General features: G+C 38.5%; 1 protein-coding gene across 1 annotated transcript; it reads right to left on the minus strand.

Moving 5' to 3' along the window:
* Positions 1–4,344: 4,344 nt before the first annotated feature.
* LOC129085629 (guanylate-binding protein 6-like) lies at positions 4,345–22,177 on the minus strand. The gene is made up of 11 exons (XM_054592051.1): positions 22,094–22,177; positions 19,653–19,857; positions 18,754–18,881; positions 16,903–17,012; positions 16,503–16,699; positions 13,140–13,385; positions 11,203–11,483; positions 10,298–10,510; positions 8,455–8,557; positions 7,971–8,164; positions 4,345–4,572 (listed from the first exon to the last, which is right to left on the minus strand). Exons 2-11 carry the CDS (start codon positions 19,840–19,842, stop codon positions 4,345–4,347), a joined length of 1,890 nt encoding a protein of 629 aa, XP_054448026.1. The 5' UTR covers positions 19,843–19,857; positions 22,094–22,177.
* Between the last annotated feature and the right edge of the window lie 1,653 nt (positions 22,178–23,830).

The following is a 23,830-nucleotide window of genomic DNA, read 5'->3' on the forward strand; positions in this document are numbered from 1 at the left end:
TCAGGCCCAGCTAGCTGTGACTCCAACCTGTTATGAAATGAATATGTGTGTTCTCCAAAAATTCATTTGATGAAATCCTAACCTTCAATATGTATTTAGTGATGGTATTTAGTTATGGATCTTTGGGAGGTAATTAGGTGACAAAAGTGGGACCCTCATGCATCTGATCACTGCCCTTATAATTAAGAATAGTGAGAGCCCCTCCCACCCTTTCCACCAAGTGAAAACACAGGAAGAAAGCAGCTGTCTGTACAGCAGCGAGAGAGCCTTTACCAAAAATCTACCAACAATGGCACACTGATCTCAAAATAAAAGCCTCCAGAACTAGAAGATATGAATACTTGTTTTCTTTTTTTTTTTTTGTAATGGGATGTCCTGTTAGAAAACTTATACACTGTAATTGCAAGTCAAACAGTGCCACAAGATATCAGAATTTCATCTGTTTCCACTTTAGTAAAAAGAACTGCCTAATCCTAGAAAGTATATGAAAATATATGTGATTTCCCATTAAGTTGCACAGGCATCCATCTTAAGCAAGAAGACATTTGCATTCTCAGAAACCAAAGAAATGCAGCATGTAATCAAGTGAGAGAGATGCAACTAAGAGTGAATATATTATTATTAAAGTGCCTAACAATCCTGGCTATGTGACCATCTCCTTTGAGTAATGGACTTTTTTGACACAGCAATTATAAGTAAGGTTTGGCGCACTCTATTAGGATTATAACTGAGAATCTAGTCAGTGTGCCAGCTGAAATCTCTCATTGCAGATATAACTGGATATGCACAGAAGGCAACCTCCAAAATTATATGGGATGATATAATAGTTTCTGTAGTTTCAATAAAATTTCCCCTGAATGTCTGCAGATCCAGACTTCATGTTGCATCTAAATATTCAGGGTTAAATACATTCAAATAACTGAGATGGTAATTGTTTTCCTTAAGGTCAACCTCAGGAAATTTTAGAAGTACAAAATGTTTAAGAGAATCAAAGCCATTAAATTAATATTTTTGTTTTAATAGATCTGTGCAAAAATGATATACATTTAATATGTAACAGCATTTGGCCCTTTCCTTTAGATTGCCTTGTAAACACAATTTAAAATAAATAATTTATTTAGAATTGTGATTTTTAAGTTAAATGTGACTATGCTCATATATACAATTAGCTCATTTAAGTGAACTAAAGGCTTTTATAAATTTATATTTATAATTTTGAGTATATATTTAGTTTTTATATTTATTTTTAAGTATATTTTATTGATTATGCTATCACAGTTGTCTCATTTTTTCCTCCCCTTTACCCCACCTTGCCCTGCACCCCTCCTCCCTCCAACATTCCCCCCACTTAGTTCATGTCCATGTGTCATGCATGTAAGTTCTTTGACTTCCCTATTTCCTATAGTATTCTAAACCTTCCCCTGTCTATTTGGTACTTACCATTTATGCTTCTTATTTCCTGTACCTTTTCCCCATTCTCCCCCACCCCCACTGATAACCCTCCATGTGATCTCCATTTCTGTGATTCCGTCCCTGTTCTAGTTGTTTGCTTAGTTGTTTTGTTGTTGTTGTTGTTTTTAAGGTACATTTGTTGATAGTTGTGAGTTTGTTGTCATTTTAATGTTCAGTTTTTATCTTCTTTTTTCTTAGATGAGTCCCTTTAACATTTCATATAATAGGGGCTTGGTGATGATGAACTCCTTTAACTTGACCTAATCTGGGAAGCACTTTATCTACCCTTCTATTCTACATGAGAGCTCTGCTGGATAGAGTAATCTTGGATGTAGGTCCTTGCCTTTCATGATTTTGAGTATTTCCAGCCCCTTCTTGCCTGCAAGGTTTCTTCTGAGAAATCAGCTGATAGTCTTATGGGAGCTCCTTTGTAGCTAACTCTCTTCTTTCCTCTTGCTGCTTTTAAGATTCTCTCCTTACCTTTAATCTTGGGTGATTTAATTATGATGTGTCTTTGTGTGTTCCTCTTTGGGTCCAACTTCTTTGGGACTCTCTGAGCTGCCTGGACTTACATGCCTATTTCCTTCACCAGATTGGGGAAATTTTCCCTCATTATTTTTTCAAATAATTTTTCAATTTCTTGCTCTTCCTCTTCTTCTGGCACCCCTAAGATTCAGATGTTGGAATGTTTAAACAGAGGTTCCTAAAGCCTCTCCTCATTTTTTTGAATTCTTGTTTCTACATTCTGTTCCAGTTGAATGTTTATTTCTTCCTTCTGTTCCAAATTGTTCATTTGAGTCTTGGTTTCCTTCCCTTCACTGTTGGTCCCTGTATATTTTACTGTATTCACTTTATATAGCCTTCATTTCTTCCTTTATTTTGCATCCATTCTCAATCATTTCTGTGGACTTCCTGATTACCAGCGTTTTGAAATCTGCACCTGATAGGTTGTCTATCTCCTTGTCACTTTGTTCTTTTTCTGGAGTTTTGATCCCTTCTTTCATTTGGGCCATATTTCTCTGCCTCAGCACACCTGTTACTTTGCAAGCAGCAGAGCCTTAGGTATTCACCAGGGTGGGGCAACCCATTTAGCTGTGTTGTGCTGCTGTATGTGGGGAAGGGGTCAGAGAGGGAACAATGCTGCTTGCTCAGCTCTTGTCCAGCTTTCAGTCATGTTCTCTATTACCTAGAAGTTAATTGGGCTCTTATGGTGCTGATTCCTGGGTGGTTGGACTTGAATATGTTCTAGGACCCCCTGAATCCCTCCAACAGACTCTCCTGTGAGACTGGGAGTTTCTCCCACTGCCACTACACCCACAGATTTTTACAGCCAGAGATTTTGAGGCTTTATTTCTCTGGTCTGGGACCCTGGGTTATGTGGTATGTCTCACTCCCCAGTTATTCCTCCTGGTTTATCCACACGTGAATGTGGGACTGACTGGTCTGCCAGGGGCCACCTCACCTGCCTGGTCCACCTGCCTCCACTTCATGTCCTCTCTGCCCCCGTTGCCCTTCTCTGCACCTCTTACCAGTCTGGATGAATGTTTCTTCTTTAACTCCTTGGTTGTCAGACTTCCATATAGTTAGGTTTTCTGGCAGTTCTGGTTGTTTTTTGTTTTTAAATTGGTTTCTGTCCTATTTTCATTGTCAAATATTTGTTTTCTAAGCCACAAAATATATGATAACTTTTAATGGCAGCCTGAGCTATGATAAACCATGATGCTCATTACTATTGTTGTATGTTCTTGGCCTCTGATATTTAGTGGTAACACCTGGTCTCCATCTGTAAAGGCTTATCATCCCCTGCACTAGCAGGGGCATCTAGTCCTGCAATGGCACATGTCATTTTGGCCCTTGCCTATGACAGAGAGGTCACCACTGCACTTTTAACAATGATGGGATCCCTCTCACCAGTGCATAGTCTTATGTTTGGGAATTCGTTTCTAATACCATGAAAGTGTAATTCAAAGACAGGAAGTACAGGCTACTGATATCTCTAGATGAAATTTCAAAGAAAGGCAAGAAAGTGTATATCTCAGTTCTGAAGCAAATATAAGGGATTAAGAACAGGCCTAAATGAAAACAAGATTAGGATGCAAACTTTATACTTTCTATAGTTTGATCTTAATCTTACACCCCTCACTGTACAGGCTGATGTAATTTCTAGAAGTAATGAGTACTTTCATCATCTAATAGCCATTTTTTACATTTTTTTGTTATTAGTATTACACTTTCCATTTTATGTTATTTATTTTTGAAATGGTAATGCAAGCTTTCTTTACAGTATTCAAAAGAAAGAATATAAAATGAAAACCATGTGACTTGGTCACCCCTGATTCCACCCAGTTCCCCCGAGTAGGAACCAATATCACTAGCTTCTAATGAGCATTCCCAGACCTATTCAATGTGTACATATGTATGAGTGCACACAGTATACTTTTTTCCAGTAAACACATGATACACACCTCATGTGCCTCATTTTTGCCCTTTACAATATATTTTCAAGATTATTGTATAATTATAAAAATAGAGCTGCACTGAAAATTTATTCACTGGATGCATAGTGTTCCAGTATATGCACATGCCAAATTTGTATTACCAATTTCCATAGATGAATACATAAGTAGTTCCCAACCTTTTGTCATTTAAAGTAATGATGCAATGGATTATTTGTAAGTATATTTATATGACTTTAAATATGTATATTTCATAAAGTAAACATGTTATATCAAAGTGTAGGTGCATTTATTTTATCTAATGAAGGCTAAGCATTGATATCCTCTAGTAGGCACTTTTAATGTTTAGAACTTAGATGAATGAAATAAAGCAGAACACACACCAAAAGCAAGCAAAAGCATATATTTACATTCTACAATTTCTTTAAAAGGAGAACTATTTCTTTTTAAATAATGAGCTTATGCCCTTTATAACACCACCAATAAGTTTAGCAGGACCAAACAATATTGAAGTGAGTTCACTGCCAAGTCTATCTATGGCGCTTACAATCCAGGGAGTATCATCATTTTTAGTAGTATCAATCATATTTTTCAAATGATTTATCTCTGCACTCATCTCTTCAGATTTCTTTTTAAATCCATCTTTAAGCAGTTCTTCTTGAACCTAAAACAAAAAAGTTTGAGAGAAGTAAACCTTTTTAAACTCCAGAATTTTTTCCAGAATTATATTTAGTATTCAAAATGTGTTCTCAAATATTTGAAATATTTTTCTTTCACTCCTAAAATTGTCTCTTTTACATCAAGGGGAATTTTGCAACAAGAAATAGGTCCTGTCTTGGGCCTAAACACTGAAAAAAAGCTTAATTCACAGCTTGACAAATGTTCACACACAAATAGGGTTTTGCTAGGATGCTAAGTCTGGCCTGAGTACAAATGTATTATGTTCCAGACAAATTACACCAGTTGATAGGTAGCCTTGATGTGCTGACACTAATTCTCAGTCCCACTTGGAATAACATGGTTAACCAAAATGTAAAAATAGTCAGAACTTAAGCTTTGTTCTAGGACTCCATTATAAGCATGTCCAGATGGAAATCAGGAATGCTTCCTTTGCCATTGAATAACTTGGGGAAACAACGCATGCCTGGGGAAATGCAGCAAATTTAAAAGCTGTCGTTTCCCTGTGTTTTGAAGTATGGTCATTTCTGATATTTTATTATTAGCATAGATCTACCTTAGGGTCTTTAGGTGCTAGTTGGGTTCCAGTTAATTGGTGATGATAGTGGTAAAGCAATCCAGTTGCTGGTTATAATAAATACATGTGTTTGAAATAGCTATTTAATCAGACTATGTAAGTCACTTAAGGACTCTGGTCAAGATGGCAGTGTAGATAAACATGGCTCGCTTCTTGCACAACCATATCAAAATTACAACTAAACTATAGAACAACTATCATTCAGAATGGTCAGAAACTGAGCTGAATGGAAGTCTTCTAACTACAGAATTAAAGAAGACCTCACATCAAGACTGGTAGAAGCAGTGGAGATGTGAAATGGACTGGCCCCAAACCCACATGCGGCAGATAAAAATTGGGAGGCATACCTCAGGAGCAAGGGGTCCCAGCCCCACACCAGGCCCACCCATCCCAGGGTTCCAGTGCCAGGAAGATAAGTCTCCATAATTTCTTACTATAAAGCCAGCAGAGATTGAGGCTGTAGGAGACAGAAACTACTGGAATTCCAGGCAGACCCTCTTGAAAGATCCATACTCCTTCTGAGCTCCAGCATGGGGGCAGAAGATTTAAAGGCATCAACGACATATGGGGAGGAACTTGGGGGCAGCTTTCTCCAAGACAGAAGTGCTGGCAGAGGCCATTGTTCCTTTCTGAGCCATCCCCCAACAGAGCCACAAAGCCAGCAGGCAGGCATCATATCTGAGACTCCATCACCATGGTTCACACTGTTTGCCATAGTGATTCCATGAGGTTCTACCCCACCAAGCTTTCAGGCCCACCCAAGCTGTTTCCAGTGGCTTTTTCATATGAGTGGCTTATCTTGGCCCATGGTTCATATTTTTCTAAATTCTCTCAAACAAGCAGCATCTGGCTTCAGGAAGCCACCTAGTACTCACTAAGATGTCCCAGGCCTGGCACTAGTATGAGCCAGCCTTGGTTCACAGCTTGTGCTCTCCAGTGGACCTTTAAGCCCAGCATCAGTAGCAGACTATCTGCAGATCACTTTATACCTTATGCTGTGTGACCACAGAGAGAACATAGGCAGAGGCTGACTTTGGACATGCCAACAGCAATCAATGCCCAACTACAAGAGGACAGTGTACACAGCCTATAATGTGGGTGCACCTTGAGTACCCAGTTTGGGTGACAGGGGAAGCTGTGCCAGTGGACCATAAACGACACCTGCTACATTAAGCCACTCTATCAAGCCTGATAGACAGAATAGCTCTACCCAATACATAGAAATAAACACAAGGAGGCTGCCAAAATGAGGCACAAAGAATCAGGGCCCAAATGAAAGAACAAAACAAAACTCCAGAAAAATAACAAAAATGGAGAAAAGCAACCTGTGTGATGCAGAATTCGAAACAATGGTTATAAGGATGCTCAAGGAACTTGGTGAGGACCTCAACAGCACAAAAAATATCCATTCGGAAACTAAGGATGCACTAATTGAAATAAAGAACAATTTACAGGGTATCAACAGTAGAGTGGATGAAGCCAATAATCAAATCAGTGATTTGGAACATAAAGAAGCAAGAAAACTGATCAGAACAGCAAGAAGAAAAAAGAATCCATAAAAATGATCATAGTGTGAGGAGCCTCTGGGACAACTTCAGGCATGCCAACATTCACATCATAGGGGCGCCAGAAGGAGAAGAGAAAGAGTAAGAAATTGGAAACCTATTTAAAAAAAATAATGAAAGAAAACTTCCTTAATTTGGTGAAAGAAATAGACATGCAAGTCCAGAAAGCACAGAGAGTCCCAAACAAGATGGATACAAAGAGGCCCACTCCAAGAAACATCATAATTAAAATACCAAAGGTTAAAGATAAAGAGAGAATCTTAAAAGCAGCAAGAGAAAAGCAGATAATTACCTACAGGGAATTTCCATAAGACTGCTGATTTCTCAAAAGAAACTTTGCAGGCTAGAAGGGATTGGCAAGAAATATTCAAATTCATGAAAAGCAAGGACCTATAGCCAAGATTACTCTCTCCAGCAAAGCTATCATTTAGAATCAAGGACAGATAAAGACTTTCTCAGTCAAGAAAAAAAAATAAAGAAGTTCATTACTAACAAGCCACAATTATATGAAATGTTAAAGGGTCTTCTAGATGGAGAAGGAGGGGGAGAAGAAGAAGAAGGAGAAAATGAAAAATAAAGTGGCAATAAGTATATATCTATCAATAGTTGAATCTAAAAAACAAAATACACAAACAAGCAGAACAGAAACAGACTCATGGTTACAGAGAAGATTTTGATGGTCGCTGGGTTGTGAAGTGGATGAGTGAAAATGTGAAGGGATTAAGAAGTACAAATTGGTAGCTACAGAACAGTCCTGGGGATGGAAAATACAGCATGGTGAATAGAGCAGCCAAAGAACATATATGCATAACCCATGGATATGGACAATGATGGGAGGATTGCCTGAGGGAGTGCAGGGGTGGAAGCACAGGGACCTTAGTGGAGGGAGACAAAGGGAGAGATATTGAGACAACTGTAATAGCATAAAAAATAAAATAATTAAAAAATAAAAAAGAATATTTATTAAGAGAAATAAAAATATCCCCAAATAACACCTGAAACCTTATTTATATTCTTCAATGATTCAGTAAGCCACCTACTAGTCCTGACACACCATAGTGTACAATAGAATAGATTTCAAAGACACTTTTACAATGAAACTAAAGAACAAGGGGAAAGATTCAAGGTTTTAATACATCACAAGCAGTAAATATGCTTCCCTCCATGATCTGGTTGTAACTTTCTCCACCCCACCTGAGGACAATGACAATCAAGCACTAATGTGGTCACGGCAGGACTTACCTTCAGTTTATGCTCCAACATCATATTCTGCTCTTTTATTATGTTCTCTCTGTCTCGTTCCAGCTTGTCCTTCAGTTGGGCTATGTTTTCCTCAAGGCTCTTCTTCTGAGCCTCCATCTGCTGCTGCTGCTCCTGTAGTTTCTGTCTCATCAGCTCCTGCTCCTTCTCAGCGGCCTCCTTCCTGGCCCGTTCCTCTGTCCCAGGGAGGGTGGAGAGAGGGAAGAAAAGTAAGTGAGGTCTGATCTCTACCCTCCTGAGCTCACAGACTGAACCAAACCAGAGGGGAGGTGGGAAATCTCTGAACCACCCCCTTGACCCCACCATCAACAGCACATTTCAGGATGTCAAGGGAAAGGCTCTGACTGGCTGATGACCCCTGATTATTTTCAGATTTTGGAGAATCTGTTCCACAGAAGAAAAAGAGCTCCTTGTTTCAGGAAGGTTGTGTACTGACTCCTGTCAAGGACACTGCCCTGCCCCTTACCTGCCATGGCCTTCTCCACATCTGTGAGCGCTTTGTCTGCCTGCAGGATGGATTTCTCTATTGCCACCTGCGACTGCAGGAAGCTCTGCAGGACTTCATTACCCTAAGGAAACAGGAAGGAGCAAAGAACTTTGATTTCCACTGGGAAGAATACTGCTACAAGAACAAGTCAGTCCATGTACTTTTTCCTTCATGATTAAAACTGTATCTTGGCTCCACACACAGTATCCAAGCTCCTTAGAGTGACTAGAGGTTCTCCATACCCCCTGCCTCCTGTCTCCCTCCCGTCTCCATCCCAGTACAATTTCCTTCCCACACACTAGGTTCCAGCCAGTGAGAACCATGGTCAGGTCTACAGACCCACTGTCTCCGGTGCTTTTTATATATATTTCCTTTCCCAGGGTGAAATATCTCTAGTTAATGCTGTTCCTCCCCTCTGCCACTTGCTGACTGTATCTCTATGCAACTCATTTTAATCTGTCTCTGCCTCTCAGTTCAGATGTGTAAAATGTTCACAAAAAGTGTGGATGCTTTTTAATGCTACTTGGTGGATTAATTTAAAACACCTGGAGAAAGAGCTTAAAAGATGCTCAGCATCACCAGCCATCAGAGAAATGTAAATTAAAACCACAATTAGACACCACTTCACACTGGTCAGAATGGCCATCATAAACAGATCAACAAACAACAAGAGCTGGTGAGGTTGAAGAAAAAAGGGAACCCTAGTACACTGTTGGTAGGAATGCAGACTGATGCAACCACTGTGGAAAACAGTTTGGAATTTCCTAAAAAAGCTAAAATTGGAACCGCCTTTTGACCCAGTGATTCCACTGCTGGGATTATACCCTAAGAATCCTGAGACACCAATTCCAAAGAACCTATGCACCCCAATGTTCATAGCAGTACAATTGACAACAGCCAAGTGGTGGGAGCCACGTAAGTGCCCATTAATAAATGAGTGCATCAAAAAGCTGTGGTACATTTACACAATGGAATACTACACAGCAGAAAGAAAGAACTATTACCCTTTGCAACAGCATGGATAGAACTGGAGAGCATTATGCTAAGCAAAATAAGCCATGGGGTGAAAGACAAATACCATATGATCTCACCTATTAATGGAACCTAATCAACAAAACAAACAAGAAAAATATAACCAGCAACATTGAAAGAAAAAACAAACCAACAGTAACTAGAGGGAAGGAAGGAGGTGGGTAACGGGGAAAAGAAGAGGAAGGGTCAAATGAAGGAACATGTATAAAGGACCCATGGACAAAGCCAAAGTGGGGAAGGATTGAGGGTGGGAGTGGGAAGGGCAAGGGAAAGTGGTGGCAGGAAAACGGAGACAAATGTATTTGAACAATAAAAAAATACAATAAAAGATATGCCTATGATGGTAACAATTAAAAATATATTAGTACATCATCATTATTATTATTTTTAATATTATATTTACCACCACCTATGTAGCCAATTTTCTCAGGTTCATAAATATTATGACCCTACATGCAACTGTCTACATGGTTGACTTCCTTTTCTCTTTGGATCAGCTTTGAATATGAAGATTCTGACTATAAACTGTAAATTGTCTGCCCTTGGCACACTGTATGTCATGTTGCTGCATGAAGAAATGATTGATTCTCTTCTGTCTTTTATGGCTTTCAGAAATCCATATTCAGTTTTAAGAATGGACTTTTATACTCAGGAAGAAAAACCAAATAATGGACCTTAAAAGCTAAAGCTATCATGATATCCCCATGCCAAAATGGGTGCTGTGCTCTCAGATTTTCAGGAGACCTTCCTGATTTTAATTTGTAGGATCCTATGCTCCCATATTCCTCACCTTCACTCCTTTCCTGGGCACATTACGATAGTCCTGTTCAATCCTTTCCTTTGTTTCCAAGTAGAGCTTGTGACCACCAGGAACAGAGAAAGTTCCTGCTGAAATACTTTCCATGAGGGCCATTGAAAGCTGATCAAGCTTAGCCTGGCAATATTTAACCGATGCCTCTTCATTCTGCAGCATGAAATCATCCTTCTTATCCTTTATGATTTCCTGCAAGGGAAGAAGAGAGGGATGTCACCAAAAGAAAGCAACAGAGCAGATAAAATTCCAGAGAATCTGGCAGAAGGAAGTCTAGCTCTGGTCCTTATTAGAAAAGCATTCTGTTGGAGAAAGACATGCAATAAAACAGGAATTATGAGCCTTGATTTACTCACTACCCTGAAAATTCCATGTGTGTCAGGAAAACTTCCTTGCCTCCCTGGGTTTCGGCTTCTTCATTAAAAATGGTGGAGTTGCACTACCTTATCTCTATGGTTCTTTGCAGCTCTAACATTCAGTGATTCTGTCTTCAATGACACAATGATACAAGGAGCAATAGAAGTTGAAAATATCTGGTGAGGTGGTCTTTTAAGAGAAATTTGATTCCTGAGAATGGCAGAGTATTCTCTAAAAAGTGACTAGCCCAGGAATGACTTTGGGTGTTCTGGAAAGGCTTGAATTCACTAGCAGTATTAACATCAGAAAAAATGTCTGTACTGATTATGCCTCAGAGATCAGAGAGAGTTTTAGATAAAGTACCTGAAGTTTTGGGGAGAAGGGGAGAAGAAAATGAAGTTCTTTGAAACTCTATCCCTCATGAGAATTTAGATTACTTGATCCATGAGCCAGAAAAGAACCACTTCTAGGCTTCATTCGTCAAAGGGAAAAGTCACAAAGGATAAATAAGTGCTAAGATTAAGTACCACAAGCGTCTTCTGGAACTTCTGGTTTTCATCCTTGAAGGAGTTCTCCATGAAGATCGCAATGGCTTCCCTCTCACAGGCCGCGTGCAGGTCCAGCAGCTCCTGGAGCGTGTCTGTGGGGAACTTTACTCGCTGGGCCATCTGCTGGCTGTAGTGGTCAGCTGCCTTCTGCACAGCCGCTGAGTTCTCTTGCTCAGCCAGGGTTGTCACTGCGTTCTCCAAACAAGGCACCGCTCCACTGTTGATGGTGTCCACATAAGTCACCACCAGAGTTTTTAGCCCTAATAAGCCAGGAAATTTATCAAGTTATCACTCAACAGCTCAAGTTTCTGAGACTACATCTCTAAAAATCTGTTTCCCTCTCTCTGTGTCTCTGTCTCCCTGTCTCTCTCTCTCTCTCTCTCTCTCTCTCTGTCTCTCTTGTGCACACACACACATTGCCTCTTTCTACGTTGCTACACTTTTACAATAGGCAGTTAGTTAGCCGTTATCAAGAGAGGAGGGAGCGAAGGGAACCAGACATCTGATTAAGCCTGATTAAGTAGGAAGAAACAGCTTCAGTCACCCTGGGCAGTGACTGACATTGGAGTAACTGACATCGTTTTGCCAAACAAAACAAAAACATCCAAATAGGCAGGAGAGACAGTTTTTCAGCCCCACAGGGAAGTCTGCCTGACTAATGGGGGTGGGAGAAAGTGGTGCAGAGGGAATTCCCCTTGCTAAGTACATGCACAGTAGATGCCAAATGACCAAGCACAGCTATGAGGCATGTGCTTCAGGAACCAAAACGGTGAGCATAAAAGCCTAATGGCACAAGCCTGGAAAATGCCAAGAAAGAGATTTATTAGGGGGAGGGCACAGCACAAGCCCAGGAAAATTCAAGAAAGAGATCACATAGTTTGAAAGAAAGCCTGCTTTTTTCCAAACTCAAGATAATATATGGAAGCTAATGAACACTTCAGGCAAGCAGCTGCCCTCTAGACTGCCCACTCTCTATATCTCTGAGAGTTTACTTTTGCTTTCACTTTAATAAATCTTGCCACCATTGCTTAAAACTTTTTTTACATGAGGGACCCTGAAATTCTTTTCCCATGACATCAAAGAAGAACCTATTTCTTCTGGTAACACTATTGTCCCACTGACTTAATTTTTATGGTTCTTCATGTGACCAACAAACTCAATGCCGCTCTAGCCAAATGGTGCAGTTGGTTGGAGCATCATTCCATGCACTAAATTGTTGCAGGTTTGATTCCAAAGCTGGTTACATACCGAGGTTGTGGGATCAATCCCCAGTCATGACATATATGGAAGGCAACTGGTCCATATATCTCTCTCACATCAATGTTCTTCTCCCTCTCTTTCTCTCCCCCTTCCTCTCTCTCTCAAATCAATAAACATATCATCATCCAAGGATAAAAAAAAAAAAATTTAATGTCTACCTTCATCTAACATAGTAAAGGTATCTGGAAAACATAATATCCCATTAACAAATTGTTTACATAATCAGACATATGAATTAGAGTGAATGTGATTATATTTATTTCTAATTCTAAAGTTGCTAGTAAGTTTTCAGAAATATATGAGCCAATATTCATTACTGGACTGCTCTAAACTCTCAAAATACCTTTTGCATTCTCCTTTCAAATCACACTCATTATGAAGAACTTCTTTTGAGGAAATAGTATATTCTGTTTAATACCCAGTTAGTGACTTATTATCACTAGACGATTTTTTCATATATATCGATGATAATGCTTGTAATTTTGAAGAGGAATTTATAAACCCCCAAAAGTATGATAAATATACAGTTGTTTCATAGAGCATAAATATCTGCAGACCCATAATTTGACATAGAATCAAATAGAAATCCTGGAGAACACATCATGTAATATATTCAGCAAATATCAGACCTCACAGAATGTGAAAAGGAGACTCACGTTTCCCAGTGACCATGATTCCCTCTCTTAGGGTTTTGGTTCTCCCCTGGGTGAGGATGTAAGAACAGAAATTCTTTGTTTGTTCCTGGAATTTAGGATCCAGTTGGTATTCTGCAACATTCTCAATATTGGCTAAGAGTTCTTTGTCATTAGTAGGCCTATCAAAGACAAAACACTTTCTTTTTGGAAAGAAATGCCGGATGCACTCTCTGGGAAGATTGGATATTTGGGCTTTGGGATTCCTGCCTGAAAGACAAAAAACAAGAGATCACAGTAGGAACAGTGTGAGGACAAGGGACCTAAAGAGTATTATGAGAAATTTTTGTATCTTTGCCACATTCTATGTGCATAGTTTCATTTTATAACTCCTTTAGCATAGATATCCAATGCTTCTTTAAAATCAAATTTACCAAGGATATGACTCTGGGGAGAAATTTTGGAAGATATCAAACATGGTAAAAAAATCTATTGCTGTTATCAGGCCTAAAATGGTAGAGCATTGTCTACGTTGTATATGTGGATTACTAGATGAATGACTAACAGAAAAATAAGTCAAATGTGGAAAATGTGGATTCCATGTGGAAATGGAACTGTGAGACCAAAATGAAGAGCCATAAACAAGACAATAAAAAAAATATTAGCAATAATACCCAGATTATTTAAGGAAAACTGTTTAGATGCCAAAAAAAAATGTGTACAGCATTAGCTTTAAAAAAAAAAAACCTCTGAAGAGTAATTATAACTAAAATGCAATTTTAAGATGTCACCACTAATCTCTAAAGTCTTTAAGATAAAAAACTATATTGGTTTAACAGTGCTGCTCTTCTGCCTAGCCAATCTCTCATTTATTTTGAGAAAGCACAAATAGAATCATGAAGACAAGAATGAATAAATCAGAATTGATATTCCTTTCAAGGTTTCATCAGATACATACACACCCATGGAAATAATTTATTATTTTAGAAATTATATCATGGATAAATATGTGCAAATTAAAAAAACTATGATATAAATAGAAAAAAATTAACTGTAAAAATGTCCATATTTCCCAAAGCAAGCTATAGATTTAATGCAATCTCTATCAAAATACCAATGATGTTTGCACAGCACAAAAATAAATAATCCAAAACTTATATGGAATCGCAAAAGACCCCAAATAGCCAAAGAAATCCTGAAAAAGAAGAACAAAGTTGGAGGTACCATGCTACCTGATATCAATAATATACTACAATCCTGTAGTAATAAAAACAGCATGGTGCTGGAACAAAAACAGACACATAGATCAATGGAACAGAATAGAGAGCCCAGAAATAAACTCATACTTATCTTATCTTTGGCAATTAGTATATGCCAAAGGAGGCAAAACAACATACAGTGGGGTAAAGAAAGGCTGTTCAATAAATGGCATTGGAAAAATTAGACAAATACATGCAAAAATGAAACTATATCACCTTCTTATATTACATACAAGAATAAACTCAAAATGGATTAAAAACTTAACTGTTAAAGAATCAAAACCATAAAACTCCTAGAAGAAAATATAGGCAGTAAAATCTCAGGCATTACTTTTAGCAATATTTTTTCTGAAATATCTACACTAGGAAGGGAAACAAAAACATAAAATAAACAAATGGGACTACATCAAACTAAAATTTTTTTGCACAGCAAAGGAAACCATCAACAAAATGAAAAGACACCTACTGAATGGATGACAATATTGGTCAAAATGCAACCAATATGGGATTCATATCCAAAATATATAAAGAACTCAAACAACTCAACATAAAAACAAACAAAACAATTAAAATGTGGGCAGAGAACCTGAATAGGCACTTCTCCAAAGAGGACATAGAGAGGTCAAAAGGCATATACAAAGATGCTCAACATCACTAATCATCAGAGAAATGCAAATTTAAGCCACAATAAGATTTCCCCTCACACCTGTCCAAATGGCTCTTATCAATACAACAACAAACAGCAAGTATTGGTGAGGATGTGGAGAAAAGGGAACCATAGTACACTGTTGATGGCAATACAGATTTGTGCAGCCACTATGGAAAACAGCAAGGAGATTCCTCCAAAAATTAAAAATAAAACTGCCTTATGACACTGCAACTTTACTTCTGGTTATATATCTAAAGAAAACTAAAACACTAATTCCAAACAATATAGATGTACCTCTATGTTCATTACAGCATTATTTATAATAGTCAAGACATGGACATAACCCAAGGGCCCAAAAATAGACAAGTAGATAAAGACAAGATGGTACATGTAGACAATGGAATATTACTTGACCATAAAAAAGAGTGAACCCTTACCATTTGTGACAGCATAGATAACCTACAGGATAGTATGCTCAGTGAAATACATCAAAGAAGGACAGATCTCATATGATTTAACTTATATATGGAATTCAAAGAACAAAATAAACAAACAAAATAGAAACAGATTCATAGATACAGAAAACACACTGATGGCTGCCAGAGGAGAGGAGTGTGGGAGGGCTGGGTGAAAAAGGAAAAAGAGATTAACAAATGCAAATTGGATGTTACAAAACAGTCATGAAGATGTAAAGTACAGCATAGGGAATACAGTTAATAATATTGTAATAACTACTTATGACGCCAGGTGGGTACTTCAAATACTGGGAGGATTCCTTTGTAAAGTATATGACCTTTAACCACTATGCTATACACTTAAAAATAATATGATACAATATTGAATGTAAATTTTAATTGAAAAAATAAAATTTATTTTTAATAAATGAAAAGCTAAGATATAGAAATTAAAATGTATAGTCTGATAATTACCAAAAATATCATAAATGCATAGATTGAAAAGACAAAATATACTTCTTCAGATTTAGTAGAACATAAAGTCATTTTATAGACAATATATAAATACATTAAAAAGTTATATGTCTATTTTAGAAGAATAAAATTTAATTATATAAAAGGTATCTTTTTTTCCTTTGTTAATCTTTTCCTTGCAATTTTTTACCTAACAGTATCTGATGAGTTGTTTTCCTCAACAGGGAAAGCAGGAGCTAAAGTAATAAACATAAGTATCTGGTCTTCAGAAGGTTTTAGCACCACTATATTCTAGGCTAAGTTCAGATGTTAAATTAAAAATTGTGTAAAGAATAAATTGGCTATGAATAATTTTACTATACTTTAGGCTCTATTTATCTTAAGTGAACTTAAACTCCAGTCCCTAGAGCATTCCAGCCCATCTCCCAGCCACCATTTCTACAGGCTTCATCCAGCCTAAAATACAAGAGCAAACTCCAGAGATGACAGGCAGTGTTTAGCACCTCCCGCCCTGTATTGCACCGTCCACTGCCCAGTCATGCTCTGTCACCTGGAATCAGCTTCAAGGCATTCTCCAGGTACTCATCTTCTGTGATAGGGTGACCGTTTAACTTCAGCTCCAGGGTGAAATCCCGTACAGTCCAGATAAAGTCTGGAAAGAAACTCACAAACTCCAGGGAATCGTCTACTCCATCCGGTGCAGGGGAGGACTTTGTCCTGATGAGTTCTGTGAGTTCTGTCACATAACTAGGAGCTGGCTAAGGAAAAAAGCTTCCTACCCACAATTCCCACATTTCTGTAATAAAATATATATATATTATAAACACTCTTTTTTCCTCTGGTTCCTTCTGGTCCACCAATGGCAACTAATTGAGAGCAAAGGAGAAACTGACTGGATCTCCATTCCCACAAACTCAAGGACACATGGAGGCATGGCCCCGGAAGGATACTGCAGCTGCTCCAGGGCCTGTTGATTGATGGTGCCCATGCTGTTGTAGACAAAAGTGCTACACAGAAGCACGGCCAGGGCAAAGATCCATGAGTCATTCTTAGGGTTGCCCTAGGAAGCACAGTAAGGTCAGACATTTAGAAGTTTACATGTGGAAATTCATCCAGATACTAAGCCTATCAGTCTTTCATTTTTATTCCAACTAACATACTCACGATGCAAAGAAGTAAGTTTGAATACAGACATAAATACAAATATCAGCTTTGACAATTACAAAGGCATTTCTTGTGACTGCGATTTTTTTTAATATGTAAAAGGATTCTGGCATCACAGGGCGTTTTTGTTTTTTGTTTTTTTTATTCAATTGGATGAGATAAAATAACATATAGAAAAGCTTAGGGCAGTACCTATTGTACAATTAAGTTTAATGAAGGGTGTTAGCACATATTCATTCTAAAGGTATTTGTTGGTCATGGGTTATATAAAATATACCATAAGTAACATAACTGGGGATGTATTCAACCAATGTGAAACTACTGAACATTTCCATTGTTGTTAAATTTAAAAAGTGATTTAAAATTAAAAATGTTATCTTCCAGATGACTATTTCAAAGCTGACAAATATCTATAACAACGAATGCAACAAAGATAGTATCTGTAAGAACCGTACATCTTAATAATATAAAAGCACTGGGCCCTATAGCTATAATATTAAATTAAAATTTACAAGTCCATCAAAGAACAAAGCTCTGAAAGTTAGAAACTTGTATATAACCTAAAGTATTCCTCAGCATCTTGGCTGAAAATTAAGGGTTTGGTAGGATGCGAACTTGAAGAAATGAAGGTTATCCTGCAAGTAGAAAGACCCACAGAAGCAAAAGTAGACATGGCAGGATACAGGCATCTTTTTAATGAAATGAAGTTACTTGATTTGACTGGAACACAGTGTAGGCAAGAAGTTAAAATTTCATAGTGAGCCTACTGCAACCAGATGAAGGATCCTAAAGGCTGGGTTAATTTGTTTGTGTAAAATACAGCAGTGTCTAAATAATGACATAATAGAGTTTTTCCTAATATAAACAGTGTCTAAATTCATTCCTTAGCAAAGTTATAAAAGTCTAGAAGATGCAATAAGAAATTTTTAGAGGGAAACAGCAGTTTGTTAGTTTATCTTCCTAAACTTCAATTTAAAAAAATAATTAATTACAATAAGAAGTGGCACTTACAACAAACAATAGGCTATTTAGACAGCAAGACCACTGTTGGATATATGAAAATAAACACAAAATTTCTAACTCTTATTTGGGTAGAAATAGAGAGTTGTAGAAATATAGGTCCTATGTCCAAATAAGTCTCAAACTAAAGCAGAAAAGAGGAAATCATTCATTTTACCAAATAGTATAAAACTATACTATCAAAACCCATCTTAAAATGGTGTTGTAGGAAAAATACATGCTTTCATAGAATCAGTGTATTAAGAGATATGTCAAAGTCTCCCAGAATGCTCTGTGAATACTTGATGAACTTCACCATAGGACTGCAGACTCTTTGAGGGAAACACTTTTACTTTGGTCACTAGTATCTACAGTACTGAACTAGAGACCTGAGAATGTGGTGCTCAGCAATTATTTATTAAACTGAATCAAATTATTCACTCAGTGCCCAGAAATAAAAGAAAATCTTACTCAGTGTACCATGACACATTACCTAGAAGTAATATTCAAACAAACAAAAATGTGCCTGATACGTAGATGGATTTGGGGTTTCACATAAAAATGAAGCTGTTAAATTAAAGAGTTCATTATGAGAATATCCAGATTAAACACAATTTATCTGTGACTTTCTGCCTCACCTTTTCCACATCACCCAGGCCCTCAGTGTCCAGAAGGACCAGGGTGTGGTTAGGCTTAGAGGGGTGCGGCACACACCACATCCAGATGCCCTTGGTTTCAGACTGCACCGTAGAGCCCAGAGGGAAACCTATAGCAGAAGGAGAGACCCAACACACAGTGACAACAGATAATCTAAGCAACCAAGGGGTTACAAAGTCAAACTTGTTGGAATGTTAGTAATTGAGAATATAGGATGGTGCTTTCTCTATTTTGTAAGAAAATGCCCTACTTTGTGCGCCATCTACTTCAAGGAGAAAATGAATGTTAACTGTGGCTCAAGGGTTCAAGCTGGAGATGAGAGGCATCCATGAACCAGACATAATGGAGGTACCTGATAACCATCATAAGAGCGTTTTAAAAGAATGGTCAAGTCCAAGCCAGATTAAAGTGGACAAAAGAGACAGCTAAAGAAAAAACAAAACAAAATAAAGAAATTGAGATACTATTTTGTCCAGTGAAAGTGATAAAAAATGGCAGCAGTTTGATGGAGGTTAGTGGCCACAGTGGGATATGCACTCATGATAGATATTCAAACATCTTTATATGTTGATTGGAATATTCCATAGAGAAAACAAAATGTGTCGTGAAAGGCAGGAGACACAATTGCAAGATTACGGTGCTCACACAGGTAAACTAAGGTAGGAATCTGCACATTAGTAGGAGAGATTTTTCCTTAACGGAATAAAACAAATTACATGGTAACCAAATACAATAAGGTAATAATTTAATGGTAAGAATTAGAATTAGAAGGTTTGTTTACTGAGAGGAGTTTAGCCCTCTCTTTGTGTAATCAGAAAAGAAAACTAATAAGCTGTAATAGAGAGTCAAAAAATGTCCCCTGCCTGAGGACAACACTCACCATGGTTCTGCCCTGCAAGACGGTTCATCAAGTAGGACTTGCCTGTGCGATACAGACCCACCATGGCCACGACCACCACTGGCTGAGCTATCTGGTCAAGAATCTGTACAGCTTCCTGATTCACTGACAGCTGCTCATTTTTGTTTTCCACCAGGCAAATGGGGGCCGTCATGTTGGGTCTAGGTGCCATGGCAACCTGCCAAACCTGAAAGAACATCCCAGTTGAAAAAAAGATTATAATGCCAGTCTCTGATGCAGCATTATGCAAAACACCCTTTATCTTAGGCTGTGTGAGTTTTCTGCTTTCTTTCTGGCACAGTATGCATGGGCTAACCCCTGCAATGAAAATTTCATCAATTTTTGGTTCTGCCCTTTCGGTGACTCTCTGCAAGGGCCAAAGTGCTCCCAAAGCCATGAGGATCTCAGAATGAATTTCATTGCTGGCACTGGGCCGCCAATTGTTATAATGCACTAGAGTGGCTGTACCCAACGTGAGGGTCATCATCACTGAGAAGCAAAGCTGTCACCTCATGAGAACATCCTCCCACCAAACTTAAGAATTAACCAGCTGCCATCAGGGCAGTGAAGCTGATGCCGAGGGAGGACCTGGCACCAGGATGACCCCAGAAACATAAGCCACGATTTGTTAGCCAGAGATTTCATGCATCTCTTCTGTCTTGTGGTCCTAGTTGTTGCGAACAGCTATGGAACTAGTGATGAGTATGACTAGTATTCATCAATATCTGAGGTTTAAATGGACAATTTGGTTTGACACATGACAGATCAATGAAACATAGTACCTACAGAATCACCTATGATATTCAAGGGACTGAATGAATTTGGAGTTCCAGAAGGGAAACAGCTTTTGATTTTTTTCATTTGTGAGAAGTCATCAAAATCCATTAGCCACAAAGTTTAAGTCATCCTCTGTTCAGGGAACTGAGTCATGGGATATTTATTTTGTTTTTCAAAATGAAATGTGCATCAAAATTAAGAAATAGATGAATGTTAAAAGCCAATAAAAGTGTATATTAATAAAATAGTTAATGACAAGACCTCCCAAGTCTGCACTCTCTTGTACTGTTAAAAATATCTATGTGAAAATATTAAGTGGGTCTGCATAATTCCTGGGCATAGGTCTAGGAATTCCTGGACAAAGTCTAACTATAGGACTTTGTTAGGAAGGAGAAAGTACTACTTATTTTCCAGGAAGCTTTTTGAACCAGTGATAAATCTATCCTAATGCAAACTATAAGTAGGAACATCGAGCTCATGGATAATGAAACTGCCTCCAACTTCCCCTCTTAAAGAGCCGGAAGACCGTGATCTCTCATCTCTCCATGCACCAATCTTTGCCTCTCCTCTTGCCGCTGTCCTGGCTACGTGACATGATGCGAGCTTTCACCTCACAGTTACCTCTGCCCCAAATGGAGAAGCTGAGCTTTCCCAGAACTGAAGCCACAACTGAACTCTGCAGTCCGGACTATCAGGCTGCACAGGTGCCCTTACCAATTCATTCCTGAGACCGTTTTGAATCAGAAATTGAGCACTTTAAGCTCAAGACCAAGTTGCATGCAAACAAAAGCTGATGAATTAGCATGTTTGCCCCACAGCTCCTCAGGTTAGTGTGTCCAAGAACGACCTCCCAGTTTTTTCTCACTCCTTCTTGCTCCCTTTCCTCCCACTTTTATGTTGCTAGTTTATATAAGTTAAAAACAGAAATATTTTTATTCTTACAAAGGAAACAGAACAAAACAACTGAACCTAAAAAAGTAATTTGTTTGGTAGGGATCACACATTTGGAAACTGCAGAATAAAAAAAGGCTTAGAGCTTATAGTTATTTTTAACAGTTTATTAAAATACTTGGGAACGAATTAATTTCATCTAAATACCACTTTATAAAATCTTTGAAACACTAAATATGGTTAATACAATAAAGTATGTCTTAATATTTAATTGTATGTCGAGGACCATTTTTTTCTCTGTTTTCCCACGGTCCGAAGGGGAAATGAGGCGCGGAGGAGGAAGCTGGGCAAAGCGCCTCCTAACGGTGCCTTTCCGAGGACGAGGCCGGGTTTGCTTCCGCCGCCACAGACCGGACTTGAGCCCCAAGCAAGTGATTTAGGATGCACTCCTCCTCCGCCCATGTAGGGCTCCGTGCAGCCCTGGGTGGACACCCAAGAAGGAGCAGCACCTTCCAGGGACAAGGTGTGCCCGCCTTCCCCTTGCAGCAGCCTGGTATCCAACCAGAGCCGCTGGGCTCCCCAGAGCAGATCGTCCCGCGGGTCACCTCTCCTCAGGCCCTCACCCCCTGCCCGCTGCCTTCTGAGCTGCCAGTCCGGAGCCTGCACCTCCGGTGTGGGATGTGTGTCGGAGCGCGCGTTGTTGTTGTTAGTTAACGAAGTCGTGCACAGAAGACCAAGTCTAGGAGCTAACTTACGCGTCTCCGACACAGCAACAGGGACAAGGTCTCTCAGCTCTCTTGGCTCTCCCCTCGCGCGCGTCTCCTGCGTCTGATTCTTTCGGATACCGGCTGCTCTTTTTAAAAGCCGAAAATCCGGGCGGGGTATTTCAGATAAACAGTTCCAAATCAGGCTGAGAAGAACAGAACCGAAATCGAAAGGCTATATACCCTTTCCCGTGACGTAACTGTTGGGTGTTCATCCCCTTTCTCCTTCCATCCGAAGGCATGAAAGGGTTAGGGAGAGAGCAGTCCTGTTTCTTCCACACGCAGCTTCAGAATCCCAGGCTGGTCCCTCTTCCTCACTTGGCTTGTGTTCCTTAATCCCGCAATGAACACAGATTAGCAGGGCTGAAAGGCCCTAACAGCAGGCTGACAGAAGTCAAGAGCCTGTTCCTCATGGGTACTCTCTGTAAAGCAATAAGGCAATAAAGCAAAAATACATGTATGTTTTATATGTTTCTGAGCCCTTCGTATCTCTTCCTTGGAGAAGTGTCTGTTCATGGCCTTTGTCCTTTTTTTACTTAGATTATTTATCTTCCTGGAGTGGAGTTTCAACACAATTAATATTAAAATAGCAATAGCATATTTCACAGATATAGAACAAATATTCCAAAAATTTATATGGATTCAAAAAAGACCCCATATAGCCTCAGGGGCGTATGCAAGAGGCAACAAATAAATGCTTCTCTCTCACATCACTGTTTCTCTTTCTCTCTCTCTCTCTCCCCTCTTTCTAAAATCAATAAGAATGTCCTCAGGTGAGGATAAAGAAAAGAAAAGAAAACAAAGTAAACCTATTTTGTGACTAAAGTTTTATAATTTTACCTTATTTATAATTGATCTAGATATTGAATGATTCATTTAACAATAAAACTCTAAGGTTTCAAATTGTCAAAAGATTTGGTAAACATTTTAAAGTACATATATCAGACCTCATAATTGTTGCTAAAAAGTTTTACTTAAAACCTGTCACTTTATTTACAACTGTTTAAATGTATTGCTTTTAACAATTGTTTATATTACTCATGAAAACTTTATGAGCCACTAGGGAAATTATCACTTCAAGCTATTTTTTCCTACTGTCAAGTAAATTTATTTGAGTTTTAGTACGCCTGCGTAGACTAAAAGGACTAAATTTAATGTTGATAACTCTAAGTCATGTCTGTTTTAATTAAACCAACAGATTTAAATAAGCTTTAATAGCCAATATTTTTTCAGAACTTAGACAACATTTGCATTAGTTTCTGTTATATAGCTTTAATTCATATAAGTTAACTCCTTTAAGCCCATTAAACAGACCTCTTTCAAACACTGATTTTTCTAGTAATACCATTCAGAGGTAGAAAATACCATATCATACATTAAACATACAAACACAAAGATCACAACCACAGATTACAAACACAGAACTACTAATATTTGTAAAGAAGTCATTTAAAACTTTTCATTTGTCTTTCACAAACAACTTTTAAGGAGGCTGGTGGGGGGCCAAATTTAGGCAAGGGAGACTTTTCAGCTGCTTGTACTTTTAAAAAGCCACCTGCACTATTTTTTCCTTAGGTTCACTCAGTGTCAGGCAATTGTGGGTTGCATGTTCATTTCTTATTATCCACAAGGAGGGCCTGGGGAATAGCTGAGGAGGCTTTAAAAAATTCCTATCAGACTTTGAAAAATCACTTTCCAACTTTGCGAAAGCTGATTATAGAGTTATTA

Source organism: Pteronotus mesoamericanus, unplaced genomic scaffold (genome assembly GCF_021234165.1).
Source record: "Pteronotus mesoamericanus isolate MK-2021 breed Mesoamerican mustached bat unplaced genomic scaffold, CSHL_Meso_final scaffold_31, whole genome shotgun sequence".
Lineage (NCBI taxonomy): Eukaryota > Metazoa > Chordata > Mammalia > Chiroptera > Mormoopidae > Pteronotus > Pteronotus mesoamericanus.